Raw genomic sequence first — 18,011 nt, 5'->3', positions numbered from 1 at the left:
CTTAAATAAGTTGATAAGCAGAGATTGAACAAGTAGTTTTCACTGGACCTGTCCATCAGTATAATCCTTCAAAATGCTGTCTTATATTGTGTTCATATTTCCTTATAGGCTGCAAAATTGGACAGCTACTTGGGAAGTGTCTTTTGTTATTTAGGTAACTACTACAGAGATGTTGCTGGCGACAAAAGTAGAGCTCGTGGTTGCTATAAAAAGGCTTTTGAGCTGGATGGAACTGATGAAGAATCTGGAACAGCAGCTGTAGACTTAAGTGTGGAACTTGGAGACATGGTATTGTACATTCAGGATTTTGGATTACTGCTCTTTTGTTCTTCTGTTAATACTGCTCTTTGAGGGATCACTTCAGATTTTCTCTATGTTTGAGAATAAGATCTGAAAACAGATGTTCTGTCTTTGCCTAGCAGCTTTCATAGTTGGACCTGCTTCAATTTCATGCTTCAATTCCAAATTACATCTATCTGGGGAGAAGCATAGGAGAACTAAGCATAGTCATCGCATATGTGATTTAGATTAAGGATTTTTTCAGTAGGAAACATGAAAAGGAAGTTAGTTTTGGTTTTATATTTACCTTTGCCACTTCTTTTCTCCATCCTCCGCCTTGCTGCTTTCAGGAAAAGCATACAAAGTCATCAGAACATTTTAAAAATATTTCTTATATTGCACTGTATAAAAAGTTCTTAGCCTATGATACTATAGAGCAAGAAAGCAACCCATACTTTGACAGACTCCATTGGAACACCTGGAAAGTCAGTCTAAGTATCTGACTTGCTGCAAATACTTGTATCATTCTGTAGTTTAAAAAAATAAATTTAAAAAGTCTACAAAACTGTAGGAAGTTACTGTCTATTTGCAAAGACAGGTACATAAAAAATAATCATCTCTTTCAATGTGTTAGTTTCCTCCTCTAATCTGCCACTCAACCTGCCAGCTTTAAAAGCCCCTGTAACATTTCTTCATTACAGTAATTAAGAGATTAGACAGTTTAATGGTTTGCTGGATTAGTCGTATTCTTCTTTAACAAGAACCTTGTTCTTTACACAAATATATGTTTACTAACCTGTCATTTTTGATGCTTTGTTAGGACACTGCTCTGTCCATCCTGAATGAGGTAACTCAAAAAGCGAGTCCTGGTACAGCAAAATGGGCCTGGCTTCATCGTGGACTTTACTACCTGAGAACTGATCAGCCATCAAAAGCAGTGGCTGAGTAAGAGAACTAGTGGTCGGTTTCTGTAAATCCCAATAAAATGGTTTTTTATCTTAGCAAGTTTTGAAAATAAGTTAGCTGATTATAGAATGGCTTGTAAACAATAGGAAATGGGTCTGAGCAAGCTGTCTCTATCTTTGGTTCCAGAATTAGCGCAGTGTAGTCTTTTCTGCATAGCAGGTTCTGTACTAACAAGCCTGGTGACAGGCTTGTCATAGACAAGCACAGTATAGAACTGAATAATGAGCCAAGATTAGGTATAACAGCTAACCTTGTATGATGTACTCTGAAGATGGAAACACTACTGTGTTATGCTTAAAAGTTCTCTATAATTATGTGTTTGTGTCCTGAGAATATATAATGCAAGGAAATAATTTGTTTATATTAACTTATATCACCTTTTATTTAAATAAATTTATATCTTGATATCTTCAGTTTGCAGGCAGCTCTCAGGGCTGATCCAAAGGATTCCAACTGCTGGGAGTCTCTGGGGGAGGCTTACTTGAGCAGAGGTAGCTATGCAACAGCTCTAAAATCTTTCAGAAGAGCAAGTGAGCTGAACCCAGGCCTTGTGTACAGCATTTACAGAGCTGCAGCAATTGAGCAGATTCTAGGCAAATACGAAAATGCTATAGCTACCTATAAGGAAATCTTGAAGAAGACAGAAGACTATGTGCCTGCACTGAAAGGTAATATGTCTGAATTTGAAAGCGTTAACCCTTTCTCCCTCTGCACACTGTAGGACTTCAGTCTTGTGGAGAGGTTCTTGGTGTATCGAGGTTGTCCTGCAGGGAAGGGTAGAGTTGGGTTTTGGGTGTGTTGAGCACTGTGGTCACCTGCATGAAAGCGAGTGTGTAGTAGGCTGCAAATATCGGAAGAGCTCTTAAATCATGATGTAGGAGAGTGATTATTTCTCTTTCAAGTAAGTATGAAAGCTAATTATTCCTGTGTAGCTACCAGGCCAAATGGGTAGAAGAATGGAGTATAAATAGGGGAAGCCAGCTAGCGGTGCTGTCGCATCACCTGAGCAGTGAAACACTGGCTCAACAGGCAATGGAGTCAGGCTGACATTTCAAAGAGCTGGGGTATACTAATCTTCTTCTGCTCCTGACCATGAGTTCCTCACTTTTTGTGTTAGCCCTGGTGATTCAGAACCCTCTGAGCTTCTTCAAGTGATGAAAAATACCAGTAAAGTATCCCAGGAGGTCTCACAAGTGTTAGAGGTGGCAACAGATAGAAGCCTTGAGTATATAGCTGGGAGCAGAGATAAGTGGGGAAACTGGAACTCCTTTCTGGTGATAGAACTGTGGTTCTCAGGACATATAATATTGGGAACGTATAACATTTTGATAGCCAATGAATAACTGTTTGATTCACATTCTCCCTGCCACTTAGTCTTCAGTCGTTCTCACCTGTACATCCATCTGAAATAGATGCTATTTGCTGCTTGGTACTGGTATGAATTTTTAAGTTATACAGTGTTCTTTTGTTGTATGTAAGGCCTTTTGATTTTTGAGTGAACATAACCTGATTCTTGTAAGTCAGAACTGTTGGGTTACTATTCAACAGGAAGTTTTTCATCTGAAAGGGTGACAGGGTGGTTGTCCCTCTACCTCCTTCTGTATAATTTTGTTGCTTGGAGTTTGCCAGACTAAAGTGACATGGCAAAAGCTCCATGATGGAGTTGGTGAGTATTGCAGACAGGCAGTTTTACTCGTTGGACAGGAGGGCAACAGCTAACTGCAGCAGCAGTTTGCAAAGGTGTTGTATAGAAATGTGCATGTGTTTATGGCTTTTTTTAGTGTCTGGAGGTGACAGTTGACAGCATTACCTGGAATAAGATGCATAGAGAGGAAATAAGCACGCAGTATCAAGGTTTGCCCCCCTCTTCGGTTGCCTCTATACTTAGTATTTTCTTAAATCTCCCAAGTCGTCTCTTATTATCCCTCTCATTCTAATCTCTGAGTTGTTAACTCTAGTTCCTACTTTAAGTCTCAAAACAGTCTTTACATTCTTAGAGACTGTTTAGTGTTTCGTCTGGTAACGCTATCTTTTGTGACCTTTCTTAAAACTCTCTGAAACATAGATCAGTGTACTTTTGGTATTGTTCTGGTCGGTTCCTGAATTGAGTTGTTGGAAGCATAGTCTCCTAGTAGGCGAAAGGAAACTATACCAGTGTCACTTGAATGCATCTTCTAGATATATTTTATTTTTGTGTTATTGCATTATCTGTTTATTCTGCCTCTGCTCTAGTATATCATTTGATGAATAACTTTGGAGAACAGAATCAGTTTTGGTTTTAGATTACAGAGCTTCTTGATATCTGAGAGTCTCATGATCTTGGGACTTCTATGTGGTCAAGACAAATACCTAATGGGGAAAGATAAAGATGCTTGCAAAACATGACTACTCTGATTAGTGGTTTAGTATAGGTACGGGGTACGATAGCGTGAGGAATGTAGCTTCAGAACTGTGAAAATAATTCTGAGAATGAATGGTTGTCATAGCCAAGGACCTGCTGCCAGACAGAATCACTGCTGGTGCCAGCAAAAGTATAAACCAAGCAGTTACCTTGTTAGTTCCAAAATGCTAGAAGTTGTGGCATTAGATGCAGTTCCTGTTTAACAGTTGGATTTATTTCCACCTGAAGTATATTCTTACATAAACGGGACTCAATAATGTTGGTTTTAAGTTGTCTTCAAAGAAGACTCCCCCATTTGCCTGCCTTGACATTCTTTCTTCTTTTTGTGTTTTGGCAGTGATTTTTGACCATTGTGAACTGAAAGAACAAACTCAAAGCTTAAACGTTTTGGGTTTTATAATTAATTAGGTTTATTTTAATATTCAATATTCCACGGTTCACACTTGACAGGATTGATTAAAAGAAGAGCAGAAAAGCCACTGTGTATTTTAGCGTAACATGTCCAGGGTATAAATCTTTATATCAAGCAGAACACTGAGCAGGCTTCCACGTTCCCACCCCACCTCCTTTATCAAGCAGATCATAAAGCCATCTGCCTTCACAGAGGATATTTTCTTTTCAGGACTTGGTGAGTGCTATCTCATGCTGTCAAGAGCAGCCCTTGATGACTATCTTGATAGGAAGGCAGTGGATTACATAGAACTGGCTCTTGAATTTTTTACAAGGTTAGTACTAAATATTTGTTTAATTTACATTGGGATTGTGGGTTGACAGGCAGAAGAGTAAGAGTTAAGTGTTTGAGGATTTCAGTTAAACTGAACCAAATGGATCAGGCTTCTGATCTAGAAGAATGTACGTGTTGAAAGTGGTTTGAATAATATATTCTGGATTTAGGCTGCTTGAATGAATTGTAATCAGAGAGTTTTGTTTTTTCTGTTTAAAGAGTAACTCGATTATAACACAAGTGTGAAATGACACACAGTTCTCTCCAGCAGTCCTCTTGTATATATGGGACTGGGAGGAGGGGATTTCTACCAAAAATGGTGAATGAGAGGAAATTGTTCCTTCCCTCCCTCAATCTTTTTTTTTTGCATTTCATACAAAATGCTTTAGTGTCCTAAATTAAACCTAGGTATAGCTGCTGTTACGGGAGAAGGTCCATCAGGTTTCTGCAGAGGAGTCATGTCTAGTAATATAACATGACAGTGCTCTGAAATGCAATAGTGGGTGTAGTCAGCTGACATGTTGATAAGGAATGGCTAATTTTCAGAACTGACTCTTGGTCCCAACAAAGTAGGGGCACATTGGCATTTCATAGTTTCTCTTTTTTTGACTATTTTTGAGCTTTTAAACCTTTACCTTTAATAGGAAGCAGCTCTTTGGTAAATTAAATTTGAGTTTGTGCCACTCTTCAAAGTGGTGAATTTTCTTTCCGAAAAGAATATTGAAGTGTCTGAATGGGTGTTGTGTGGGTTTTCTGTATCATTGATTACAGGGCAACAAAGCACCGTCCTGATGTATCTTGCCTCTGGAAACTGCTGGGAGATACCTGTACTAGCGTGCATGTTATTTCACCAACCAAAGTGAATGTTCAAGTTCAAGGATCCCTTCTGGGTAAAAATGCAGACAAACAGATGCTGGAGAAAAGTGAGCTGCTCATACTGGGAGGAAGGTAACAATTTTTTATTACCAAGAGCTTCTATGCAGCCTGAGACTCTCAAGTATTCTAGACCATTTCTAGAAAATGAAAGACATGCTGATCTGTCAACACCTGCATATTGAGCAAAGATAAATGAGGTGATAAATAGAGTGTTGTGCTTCTTCCAAACCGCACTGCTCATTTCAGAGTACGTTTCCTTGATTGCCAGAGTGGCTGTCAACACTTCATGGAGCAGCTGCTCTTCTCCTTGTTTCTGTCTCCAGAGCATGGCTACATCCTGACTGTCATTCAACAAATTGCACCTCTTTAAATACAATTTTCCCAGGACTACTGAAGTCCAGGATAATACTTTAAGCTTTATGTCTGTACTTCTTTCTTATAAAAGTCTCATGAATTCTTGCTCTAAGTATGGGGTCTCGAGTACACTAGAAGAAGGAATTCTTTGTTTCTGGGCCTGGAAGCTCATGATGTAGAAAATATATGTAGTATTTCTATAGCCTCTTCTGTGACTCGTTCTGAGCTTTGTGCATTTGGCCCTGTAAGGCAGGGAATGCAGCTGCTTAATAAATCTCAGTGACGATATATGAAGTCAGATATTTCCTAGGGGAAGTCCAATTAACTGTAAAAATGATTGATGCTTGTTGTAAGTAAAAACATGCATATTGCAACTGACCTAACTCTGATTTAATGCACATCTGTGGCTTCACAAGTGGTGGGCACTACAGACTGCCTTTAGACCAGGGTAGATTCTGTGACGATAACTGTCTGAATGAAAATCAGTTAGTTGTTGTTTGCTTTCCACTCTTGTCTGGTTTTGTTTGTATTTATGCATGTTTGCTTGGTTTAGGTTTTTAAGCGCTCTTTTGAATGTTTTTTTCAGCTTTTTGCTCATCTTGTAGGGAGCCTTGGAATAATGCTTCTGTGATTCATGTTTCTGTAGGTGTTATGGCAGAGCTTTAAAATTGATGGCTCTGCCTAGCATATGGTGTGATCTTGGAATAAATTATTATCGACAAGCAGAGCACCTCACAGCAGTGGGCACTGACACAAATGAGATCAGTGAACTGCTAGAGAAGTCTTTACAGGTATTGCCTGTTTTTCCTGTTACATTCTTTAAAATTTAAATTGGTATTTATGCTTGTCTGCATACCATCTCTGTCCTCAATAAAACTTACATCTCTGATTAAGTAAGTGAATAAAGTCTTAGTTTTTGCTCTTCTGGTGATATTCCACATTTCATTTTCCAGTGTATCAAAAAAGCTGTGAGGCTTGACAGCAAAAATCATCTTTATTGGAATGCACTTGGTGTAGTCGCTTCCTGTAGTGGTAAGTCTTCATCAAAACCCCTAGCTCCATAATATCCTAAACTGAAGGCAACTTGACTAATGATGTTTATGAAATTCAGTTAGATTCTAGGTCTCCTTTTTTTCTTTTTTTTTTTTTCCCCTCCAGCTATTGGGAATTATGCTCTTGCTCAACATTCGTTCATCAAATCTGTTCAAGCTGAGCAAATTGTAAGTGCTGTAGGCAGCTGCCATCTGTTTCAAGTGGGCATTTAAAACTTTTTCTCCTGATGCACTGTTATTTTTGAATATAGCAATAATACATTGGTTTTAACTTTATTTGTTCTGTCTAGAATGTTGTTGCCTGGACTAACTTGGGGGTTTTGTATCTGGTAACTGGAAACATTGAGGTAACTCTCTTTCCCATCCTCAGATACTGTTTCCCTCTAATTTTTTTTTTAAGGGCGTGTATGGGGGTGGGAGCATGGGCAAACAGTGAAGAGCATCGCTCTCAGATTCAAGAAATGCATTTCCTTTGACTGATACAGAATTGACATCTGTACCTTACTTGAGGCACACAAATGCCAAATATTTATTCTGGTGGGGATAAGTGAACTACTTCTGAATTGGTGAGGTTGCTGTCCAAGTAACTGTAGGGAATTAAAAGTATTTGGAACGACTGAGAAGTAGATAAGCAAACCAATGCACACCAGGTTTAACCAATAAATCTTTTAACTAAGTCACAAACTAAACTTTGAGTTTCCCATAGGTAGCTAATTTCTGCTCATCAGTATGTCATATGATTTACTGTAATTCTGTGTAACCTTCAGAGTTTCTCTGGGGAAAAATTAGAGTATGTCTTAACTCCAGAGTTCTCATGCAGCTAAAACTACATTCTGTCCTATTTGCTGGTCAGAATTACAGAAATTTTGTTTCATTGGAAATGTGATTGTCAGAATTATTTTTAATAAAAATAACTTGATACTGCAGACTGCTTACTGCTAAAACTAGTAATGCCAAGATTTTTTTCACCTCATGCCATGTTGAGGGAGGAACTCTAAATATAAGCAATCCATAGGGAAAAGATAATTTATGGGTAGTAATCAGTTTTACCATTTCTAGAATGTGTTTAACTTGTTTGCATGGAGGAAAAGCAAATTTCCCAAACTGGATCCTCCAAGAGTCAGATGTTAAACTAATAATTATTCCAAGAGGTAATCTAGCTGATGAACTGTTTTAAGAAGGAAATTTATTTGGAAGGGAGGGGAACTTCGATCTTGTAAAGACTTTTTTTTTTTTAATAAGACTAAACTGGTTTATTTCTCTGGGCAATGCATTGTTCTGTATGGGACAGCATTGTTTTTAGTAGTGACCTGATTTTGCCTGTGAAATCTCTTCCAATACTACTGCATGTTGATACCTGTGAGTACTCAAAAGTGCTCTGTTACCATGCCAGAAAATACAATAGACTGTTGTCTTTGGTTCTACAGCAAGCTCATGAAGCCTTCAAGATAGCCCAGTCTCTGGACCCTTCTTACTTACTGTGTTGGATTGGACAGGTAAGATGATGAAACATCATAGTACTCTCCACCAAAACCAGTTTTTAGTCAGAGAGAGGGCTTGGTTTCCATCCTAATAGTTGACATTTAAGCATGGTCCTGAAAACTGAATGTTTTAAGTAAAGGGAGCTTCTGTTTCCCTGAGGGTGGGTGGGACACTTTGTTTCCATAGTGGTAACACGACGGAAGCTACATTCATCAAATATCTTTATGTGATGTTTTTCTGTCTGATCTTGTGAGTTCTCTAAGAAAGTAGCTGTTAATAAACAATCACTGTTTGTGCTCTGAAGCTTTTTATTGGGCATTGTCAACAAAGAACCATCTTCATATGGTGCTAGTTATTTCAGCTTTGTCTGCACCTCTAGCTCATTATATGGCAATACTTAACTCTCTTCTCAGCCCCTGCTTCTAACATCAGCATTAAAAAGAGCATGTCTCTCATATACCTGGGACAAAAGCAGTTCTTATTTCCTGGGAGGTCTCTTCATCTCCCTGCCACTGAGGGCTGGATGTGCTCCCACTGGTATCTAAGCTGTCCGTGAACAGTAGAAATACTTGTGACTCATACTTTTATGATCATTAAATGTCCTTTTCATAATCCCATGCTGCTGACCTGCTAATGGTATCTATTGAAACTGGATTCTAGGGGAGAACTAGCACCATCACATGTTGAAATCCACCTCCTGTCAGATACTGGTTTAAGTTGTGCTAACACACACAACATCTGAAGAATGTAAAGCAGCAGAAGCAGACCGTAAGCTTTATGCAGTAGAAACTGCTTCTGCTCCCTTTAGTTGTGTTAACTTTGTCATTGAAACTGATGTTTCTTGGGGAGTATGAGGAAAAGAAAGTGTCTTCATGCTAAATGCCTAAGATGTGCCTGAAGGAACGTGTGCTGAATTTCTTGTCAGTGTCATTATTGTTAAAGTACTTGACCGCAGCAACTCTTGCTTCTCTGTAGGCTTTTGTTGCAGAAAAGGTAGGCAGCTATGATACTATGGATCTCTTCAGGCACACAACTGAACTCGGTATGCATGTAAGTATAACAGTTATATTCTGCTGAAGTTTCTGCATATCTAGTCTCTCTACTTAGGTGATGTAATTTTTTTAAAAATAAGCATGTGTTGAATGATGGAACAGCTATTTTCATCATGTTCCAGATGAGATTGACTGACTTCCGTGTTGTTGTTCCTGGCCTGTGCTGGCACTGAACAGCAGGCAGTTGTTTTATTAAATGCTTTAGTCCCAGTGGTCCAAGAAATCAGTGCCATAAGTTGTGAAAAAACATTCTTGATGTTCCACATAATCAGACAGAGATCAAGGGCATAAACTGTTCCAGGAGAGAGCAAGGATGTTGCCAGTACACTGTGTTCTAAGAAAGTGGAGCACTTTACATTCTCTTACAGCTTTTGTCATCTGTCATCCCACCAGTGGTGCAGCAAGTGATATGTTAAAGTAGGAATTCTCTTTGTCTAAAGGACAGATTAAAACTGTGTGTGGAGCAATTCAGTTTGGTATTTTCTTCTCCTGCTTAACACTGATGCAAATTTTTAGCTCAGACTCTGCCTTAAAACACAGAATTGTTATTATAATCTTTAATTATTTTGCTGCTGCTTGAGCGGATTTAATGACTCCTATTTGGGCTTTTTGTTTGTTTGTTTCTTGAGACCGAGGGAGCAAAAGGCTACGCCCACTGGGTATGTTCAACACTGCAGGATAAAAGCAACAGAAACACTGAACTATATCGGTACAACATTGTTGAAATGAATGCTATTCCAGCAGCCCAGGTGGTCTTGACCAAATATACAGGTAGGTAATTTAAAAGCCTTACCAACCTGTCAAGTCTAACAGATGCATTCAGAATAAACGGGTAATACACCTGTACTAGTTCTAGCAAAGGATGACCTAGCTGGGCTGGGGAGAGGCTTTGGAACTATAAAGTAACCAAAACAGGGTAACTGGGCCACTGATGCTTATTATCACACAAAGGTGAAACAGATGTGAGTTCTGTCTTCCTACTCGCTCCAGCAGATTTTGTTTCAAAGACCGATCAAAATTAGGACCAGAGCCTTGTCACGCTGCTGTCAGACTTCCTTTGGGTCTGTCTGTGTGCAGAGGTGCAGATTGGTGCCAGCTCCTCCACCTTGTGCTGCAGGGTTTGGCAGAACTCGGTCCTGGATGCGGTGTCACTCCATCACCTCAAGCACAAGGCTGTGTTAACCTGCAGCAGGAGACAGACCATGTTCTCAGGCACGGTTCCACATCAGTGTGGCCTCTCTGTTGGGACACTTGTGTATGTCTAGTCGGGAAGGTTGATAGGGCAAATGTGTTTTTTCTTTGTATCTACTCCTGTAAATTAATCCTTTGATGACTAAACTGTTGCTGATTTTTGAGAGCTACAAAATACAGCGCAAGCGCTTAAAATGAGATAAATGAAAGACTGTATTTCTTGGTGAAAACCCTGTTCTTAAATGGACTGCCAGATGGGCCTACGGGATCCTTCCTAGTCTGGGAGAAAAGGTTAGAATTCTGAAGTGAGGTGACATCTGACAAATCTGTCCTTAGCTGCTAATAAGTATTTCTAAGTTGTAGCATTAAACCATAAGATTCTTCTAGTATTTTCCTAGAGTCAGTACAAGCTGAATAGTTTCCTATTGTGTTACTAAAAAAACCCAACAAACCACCACAGGCTCAAAAATTTAAAATGTACTGAGCATATCAATCTTATGTCATAAAATTTTGAATGTTTTTGAGCTAACCTGATGTCATGTTGTGGATCTTATTATCTCTTCTTTATTTGCCTGCAGCCTGTCAAAATGATTCCAGTCAGCAACTGACAGAAGCACTTGGCAAAGTGTTTTGTATATATGCAGACACTGCAGCATCAATGTAGCAATGTTTTTGTAATGCTTTTTCACAGCTCCTTCTGATCGTGTTCTCCTATATTGTCAATTCTGATTTTTCTAGAAAGAAATCCAGACGATGCATCTGCTTTCACAATGCTTGGTTATTTGAGTGAGTATCTGCATCTAAAAAGACAGGCAGCAGATGCCTATGAGAGGTAAGCTATACACCCTGAAAAGTTTACCAATAGAAGCTCCTTGACCTCTTTCCATGTACCAGCTGAAAAACTTAGGGGTTTTTCTTTTCCTTTAATAAACCTTACTTGCTCAATTCAACAGAACATTCCAGCTAAGTGTATGGGAAGGTGTGGGGATGTTCTTATATCTAATTTGGAAATGCATAACACAGCTGCAGAAGTAAAGGCATTCCAAGGCTTCAGTGTCTTATCAGGACATTTAACTAATTCACTGTATGGGATTTAGGTGAAATTTTGGGTTTAATAAGCTTGGTTTTACTTTTGGTCTCTACCCCATTCTAATTAATGGAGGTGGTTGGGTTTTGTTCTGTTTTGGTTTTTTTCTATTTTCAAATGGTAGGGAGAGGTGGTGAAGGAAACCATGTTTGGTGAACATGTCTGGTGATGCATTAAAGTGGTAAAATGGGCTCTGTGCTTAATTAGCTAAAAAAAGCTTCTCCATAAAACATTTGTCCATTCTGCTCTGAGAAATATTGTTGAAATATGCGTGTCATAGTCAGATGGTAATTATTCTTAATTGCTGTTATTTTCAGGGCAGCTGCATTACTGAAAGACTCTGAGGATACTGAGAAGTATTATACAGCAATGCAAAACTATGGCAGGTCACTCTGGTAAGTGTTTGTTGGCATATTTTCCCAGCTCCTAACTTCAGCTTTGGATATAGTGAATGCACTGACACAAAACATGGGTGAGGCTGAAAGGTGGAAGGTGGTTGCTAGGAATAATTTATTAAACATAATTCTTAACTGCAGACAAGTTTGACTGAACTTTGTATGTGTTCCAGAAATGGGTAGTGTTATAAAAAAAATAAAATAATCAAATTGCAAGGAATTGCTCTGCATCTTGATAGTTTATAACATATCAGTGATTCCTTTATCTTAGCTTGACTCTTAAGTGCTTTAACATGGTCTACACAATGTAGCTGTTGTATGGTCTCCAGAATAAATTGGCTTTTTTTTACTATCTCCACACTTGAGATATGTAGTAGGCTTAGTCTGAATAAAAGAGCTGCTTCAAGGTTTGTTTGAAATTCCTTCTACCTGCCCTTTGAATTTTTATTTACTTGAATAACCTGAACTATGTGGGGCTGGGGTGTTGTATACATGTGTGTGATCTTTCTGCTGATAACCCTCTCTGCTGCAGTCCTACTCACAATTCTGAGTTCCCTTCACATTTCCTTTCTGGTTCTGAGGGAATGCAGGACACAATTCCTAACAGATAAAGACTTTCAAACTTCTCTTTGATATGAGATAGCTCAGGCTCTGCTAATTAGATTTCTGTCAGCTCTCTAGGGAAACTTCATTAGTCTTAAGTTTCTGTAGAGGACACTGGGTCTTCTAGACTGTGATAATGCAATAAGTCATTATTTAGCTTCAGGGAAGATTTTAGAAGCAACTCTTCAGTTTCCCGTACTCTCACATCCAAGCTGTATGCATGGGGCAACTTATGCAAGAGCAAATCTCTCATATCTGGTAACTAGTTCTGATAAACACAATCCTGTATAATTTCTTCCATGGTGGTTTTAGAACAAGAATGCTGCAACTGTGTGTGTGCAGTTTCCTGTCTGTGTGCATGGATACTTTGATTTGCTCCTTGCATGTTTCTCCTTTGTTGTTTTCTCCCACTCTGTTGTGTGGACCATTAAGTGACACCCTTACATATAGCTGTCATGCACATGGGGAGGACTTTTCGTATCAATTATTCTTCATGCCACAGATAGTTGGAGAAAGTAGCTGCTGTAACAGAAGGAGGGTGGGGTATATATTAATCTTGCTCTTTTCCAGATGTCTGCTTATGACTGCTGTAGAAAAGAGGATACTGGTCTGCAAGGACAGCTTGTCTAAATCATAGCAGCTCTTGCTACATCCTCCATACTAGTGACTGTTTTTGTTTTTACAGTGCCCTTGGTCAGTGTGATAAGGCCATTGAGGTTTACACATCAACACCCTTGACCGAGTTTGATGGCATTGTGGGGAAAGCATTAGCCTACTTCAAGAAAGGGCTCTTACAAGAAAGTACAAAAGGTAAGCTTGATTCAAATTCAGGTGCCTAATCCAAAGCATTACAGGCCATTTCTCTCAAGATGAAGCTTAGGAAAATTTGTTAGTCTGACCAACCCAGCTGTCATTCAGTTTATTTCAGTCTTTCAGTCCTAATGCTTAAGTACAAATTCCACAGCTGTTTTAATCATTAGGCCGTTCAGCAGGGTACTAGAACTATCCAAATGTACAAAGGGAAGCTACATTTCTTTGAGTGTGTAATTCTTGTCCATTAAGCTGATGTGCTCTCAGCTTCTGTTATTCTCAGATGAAATTACTTCCCTGAAAAATCAGTTCTGGGTAGGAGATTAAACTGTTGTTCAAAGCACTTTACCTTTAGTGCTAAATGTAAGTGCTGTATTGTTATGTTCTGCACTGCTAAGATGTGAGACGTACAAAAAGCTATACTGAATTGCCAGTGTAGAAGTGTAAGCACTCACAGAGGAGCAGCCAGCTCAGCATTTAAAATAACTCTTTAGTTTTTAATCAGAGTGATGTGTGCCCATCTGAAGTACCATTTCATAAATACGCTATGACAAGGGATTATTTAAACCATGTTCTTTCGGGCTTTTTCTGCGTATCCCAATATTGCTTTTCAGTTCTGTTTCTACTTGCTACATGCTAAACAACTCCCAGGCTCTAAACAGCCTTGAACATCTAGCATTTCCTGACTTACAGTTACTTCCAAAGTCTTTGTCAACTTTTTTTTGTCTTCTGCTTACTATTTGAGGTATGAAAATATAGTGTACCTGAAACAAAGTGCCCCTGTTTGTGTGTTCTAATATCAAGCCTTTATAGAGGCTTTATGAACATTGTATTTTTTTCTCCTACTTAAATTCTGAGTCTTGAATTTCTACCAGCCTATGAAAAAGCCTTGTCTGTTGCTGAGTCTGAACAAGATAAGGCACATATCCTGACTGCCTTGGCAATAATAGAGTATAAACAGAACAAAGTGGATGCTGCAAAGACACTGCTGTTTAAATGGTGAGTGGAGAGAATAATAATCAGTATATGATATTTTATTGTATTGCTGAATCCTCAAATTTACTTTTTGGGAGATCTCAGGTGGATATTTTCTTTTTGTGTTGCAGAGTAAAAGTAGGAGTGGAGGCAGTGTTCTTTTAAGCTTATTCATGTGATAGATTTGTTTTGGTTTATGGTCTGTGTCTTCATCCATATTCTTAAAGCAGTATGGAGTGGAAGGGTTAGTGGGCTGGGTGGTTTGATATCTAATATGCTTGAATGGTAGTTTTAATAGGTTTATCTTTTAAGATAATATTAATCTGTAGCTGTCCCTGTAGCTGTGAGAAATTCAGATGACTAATGAAAACAATTTCTGTTTAAATAGTCCGAAATCTCCAGAACAATTGTGTTCCAAGCATCATAGACATGAACAGTCTTGTAGCTTCCCCATGGAAAGAAACAGATCTGTATCAGTTGTTCACTTAAGTCACAAATACCTTTTTTTTTTCAGAGCTGTGGAGGCTAAAAGCCCCTGCATCATTGTTAGTCTCCTGTTAGCTATGGATTAAGAGCTAACATCTCAGCCTCTCAGCATCAACTCTTTGTCAGCAGAGAACTCCAGTGGTAACTGTATAGTCTCATGTTGCCAGCAGACTCCGGAAATTACTGAAATAGTGAAGGTCCATGAACTAGGACACTCTAAATCCTGAGTAACTGATGATTAACTAGCTAGGAACCTGGTATTTCCTACATCCTATTAATCAAACTTTATTTTTGTCATAAACATCAACAATGAGAGTTTTCTAGATGAAGTTAGTTTTTTGTGTTTGAAGAAAAAGGAAGTAGTGAATGGTTTAGGAAAGTAACACTGCAGTGGTTATGTCTAGATCTGAATTGGAAGCACTGTGCTGCAAAGGTACACAGTAGATTTTAGTAATAAGGTGCAGTCTATCTAATAGACAGATGTCTTTATTGATGAGAATTCATGCTAGAGCAGGACCTTGAACAAGAAGCTGCCTTTCTTCTTATCTCATGGGCAACTTGGCACAGAGATTTTTAGCGATGAGTATGTGTCTATCGCTAATATGATAGAATCCCAATTGTCAAAGGACAGCACCTTTGCACCAGATGATGTAGTGCTGGCTGTTCAAGTTTATGTTTAACAGCTCCTTGAAATTTTTCTTGCTAGGGAATGAAAACAAAGCATAGAATCAGAAGTTTACATTCTTGTCTTTTTTTTTTTTTTAAGGCAAAAGTAATCATTAGAAGCTTGATTAGGACCCAGTAGTCACCTGATAAGTGAAAGTAAGCAGCACTTCATCTTGTAGTTAAGTTTAGGATGTGACAGTGAAGTAACTGCAAATTAGTGTTGCCATGCTCTGTTTTGCTGTTTGCCTCCATTCAGTTTGTGTTGCAGTAAGAACACCTTCACCTAGTACATCAGTCAAGGTCTTTGATTTTGGTTGTGTATACTGAGCTCGCTGTTTTACCAGAGCTGAAGATCAGGGGATTAACTTAAGAGTTCTCCACCTATACTAGAAAAACTTGCTGGAAAAAGTCAGTAACTGCATCTAGTAGGTGTGCAATAAAGCTGGGAATAGAATCATAGAAACATTTCTGTTGGAAGAGACCCTCAGGATCATCGGGTCCAACCATAACCTAACTCTAGTACTAAACCATGTCCCTGAGAACCTCGTCTATACACCGTCTATACTATTGATGTGAGGTTAAACTGCCTCTCATAATGAAATGAATAGAACAGTGCAACTGATAATGGTACTAAAACTAATAGATGGTAGAAAGCATGCTGAAACTACCTTACATAGGAGCAAATTTGATGTAAACAAGGCATAATTTCTCAGAACATCCCTGTTCTCAGAAAGAGCAGTTCTGTGCAGCAGGCTTGTTTCTGGCTTTTTCCTTCCTGGATTTCTGTTGCAAACTGCAAGCAGGCGTGGTAAACTTGGGTTTGATAGTAGTTAGATGTACAAATGCCTTCAAGAAAAGAAAATAGTTGTCAGTGTTACACATTGTCTCTTAGCATCCATTTCATGGCTGCTGCTGAAGGACAATTAATGTGTCAGAGTCTTACCAAGCAGTTATACTTTATAGCTTGAGTGCTGAGATGGCACATAACCACCACTGGTTTCCATATCTTGAGATCTCAAGGATGCTGATCTAGCTTGATCCATGATCCCACCATGAAAGGCTGTTAATTCTGTAAACTTTACGTGATACACATAAGCAAGAGAACTCAAAAGTAATGCGTACTCTAATGTTAACCGTAAGTTTAGTTCGTGCTCCAAAATAGTCTCTCCTTCCCTCTCTCTTATTCAACAGCTCGTTAAAGGAACCTAGTACGGAAAGTCTGAAGGCTTTGTGCACACTGGGACTGGTAAAGCAGGATGCTACGCTTGCAACAGCAGCCCTAAAAGAATTGCTGAAGCATGAAAAAGGGGATGATGGAATTTACGAGAGGTGCCTTATTGCATCTGCTGTTTATGCTTTGCAAGGTAAAAATGTGGCAGTCCAGAGAGAAATCTCCAGAGTAATACACAGGTATGTATTTTTCCTTACATTGCCTTGTAAATGTGTTGCTTTGATTACATTTACTAGTAAGCAGACCTCTATTCACCTGCAGCGTTCTTTTGAAGAAAAAGTTATTTTTCAAAAGTCCTCAGTTAAGGTTGTAGCAGCAGCTGACAGAAGCTTGCTTTCTGATTTATGGGGTCAAAAGGCAGAAGCTTCACGGCTTGTTTGGGGTTTTCTAGTTTTGTTTTGGTGGCTTCTTTGGAAGCTAGATCAGTTCACTGTGCTCTAAGAGCATTTTTCATCATATGTAGCAGAATTTTCAACGTAGAAAAGTCTTTAGGGCTTTTATTTAATATTTAACAATCTGAAGCTGTTTGTTCCATTAGCTAAATGTCTGTGTTTAAATGCGTTTTGATTAGCCTTGGCCATATAGAACGGGGGAATTTTAATGAATGCCTTTAAGCAAGCCCCACCTCATACTCTCCGTGAGTGTTTTCAGAAACTATTCTTTATGCAAATTGCTTTTCTCCAGCTGTAATTAAACTTCCTTGTTCTTCAGACTATGAGGACGTGACCTGTGGTCCTAGAGTTTGTTTTCTTCCCATGAATATTGATATGCATATTGTACATTTTATTTCTTTAGCCAGCAATACAACTTCAATGTTGCGCTGATTGAGATTACTACCCATGTCTGTTTTGAACACACTGGCTTGTTTTCTAAATAGAAAAAGATGCATTTGGGATTTATAGCAACTGCCCACTGAGTCATGAAAGACCAGGTTCACCTCTAAACCAGAAAGTCTAATATCCTTGTTCTTTTCCTAGGAACCCTGATAATCCTGCCCTCTGGTCTCTCCTGTCTCGACTAGTTCCACTGTATGCATCACGAAAAGCAAAAGTAAGTGCATGGCTGTAATACGTGTGTGCTGCTTACATCCTGAGTAGTCTGTTTTATCTTAACTAGTTTTCTTTACTACTTAATATGAAAACTTAAGGCTTACATACACAAGCACATACAGAGCAATGCACAGGTACCTACTGAAGTTACACATCCAGTTACTTGCATCTTTCATGGGGTCATGATTCCTTATCTTCTCGAAATAAACTTACAGGAAAAAATATAATTATTCCAACAAGAAAAGGCTGTAATGTGTAATTTTTTTTAGTTTTTTATATATGTATGTGTGTATATACATATATATTAGGTATGTTGAATTTGGTTAATCTAG

At 38.7% G+C, this 18,011-nt stretch overlaps 1 protein-coding gene across 3 annotated transcripts in view; it reads left to right on the top strand.

Annotated features, from left to right (window-relative positions):
- The window catches only part of SKIC3 (SKI3 subunit of superkiller complex), a 51,372-nt gene that overhangs the window by 17,767 nt on the left and 15,594 nt on the right, over positions 1-18,011 (top strand). For 2 of the 3 annotated variants that reach the window (XM_065656291.1, XM_065656289.1), the window contains exons 16-33: positions 109-288; positions 1,100-1,224; positions 1,660-1,913; positions 4,269-4,371; positions 5,142-5,318; positions 6,247-6,391; positions 6,554-6,632; positions 6,759-6,820; positions 6,943-6,999; positions 8,080-8,148; positions 9,110-9,184; positions 9,816-9,957; positions 11,116-11,209; positions 11,782-11,859; positions 13,148-13,272; positions 14,148-14,271; positions 16,591-16,809; positions 17,608-17,680. In XM_065656291.1, coding sequence (XP_065512363.1) covers positions 109-288; positions 1,100-1,224; positions 1,660-1,913; positions 4,269-4,371; positions 5,142-5,318; positions 6,247-6,391; positions 6,554-6,632; positions 6,759-6,820; positions 6,943-6,999; positions 8,080-8,148; positions 9,110-9,184; positions 9,816-9,957; positions 11,116-11,209; positions 11,782-11,859; positions 13,148-13,272; positions 14,148-14,271; positions 16,591-16,809; positions 17,608-17,680 — 2,181 coding nt within the window. The remainder of the gene's footprint in view (positions 1-108; positions 289-1,099; positions 1,225-1,659; positions 1,914-4,268; positions 4,372-5,141; positions 5,319-6,246; positions 6,392-6,553; positions 6,633-6,758; positions 6,821-6,942; positions 7,000-8,079; positions 8,149-9,109; positions 9,185-9,815; positions 9,958-11,115; positions 11,210-11,781; positions 11,860-13,147; positions 13,273-14,147; positions 14,272-16,590; positions 16,810-17,607; positions 17,681-18,011) is intronic. The other variant, XM_065656290.1, reaches the window with a different exon arrangement.

This window comes from Caloenas nicobarica, chromosome Z (genome assembly GCF_036013445.1).
Source record: "Caloenas nicobarica isolate bCalNic1 chromosome Z, bCalNic1.hap1, whole genome shotgun sequence".
Classification (NCBI taxonomy): domain Eukaryota; kingdom Metazoa; phylum Chordata; class Aves; order Columbiformes; family Columbidae; genus Caloenas; species Caloenas nicobarica.
The sequence above is the reverse complement of the archived record's forward strand: the minus strand, read 5'-3'. Positions and strand labels throughout refer to the sequence as shown.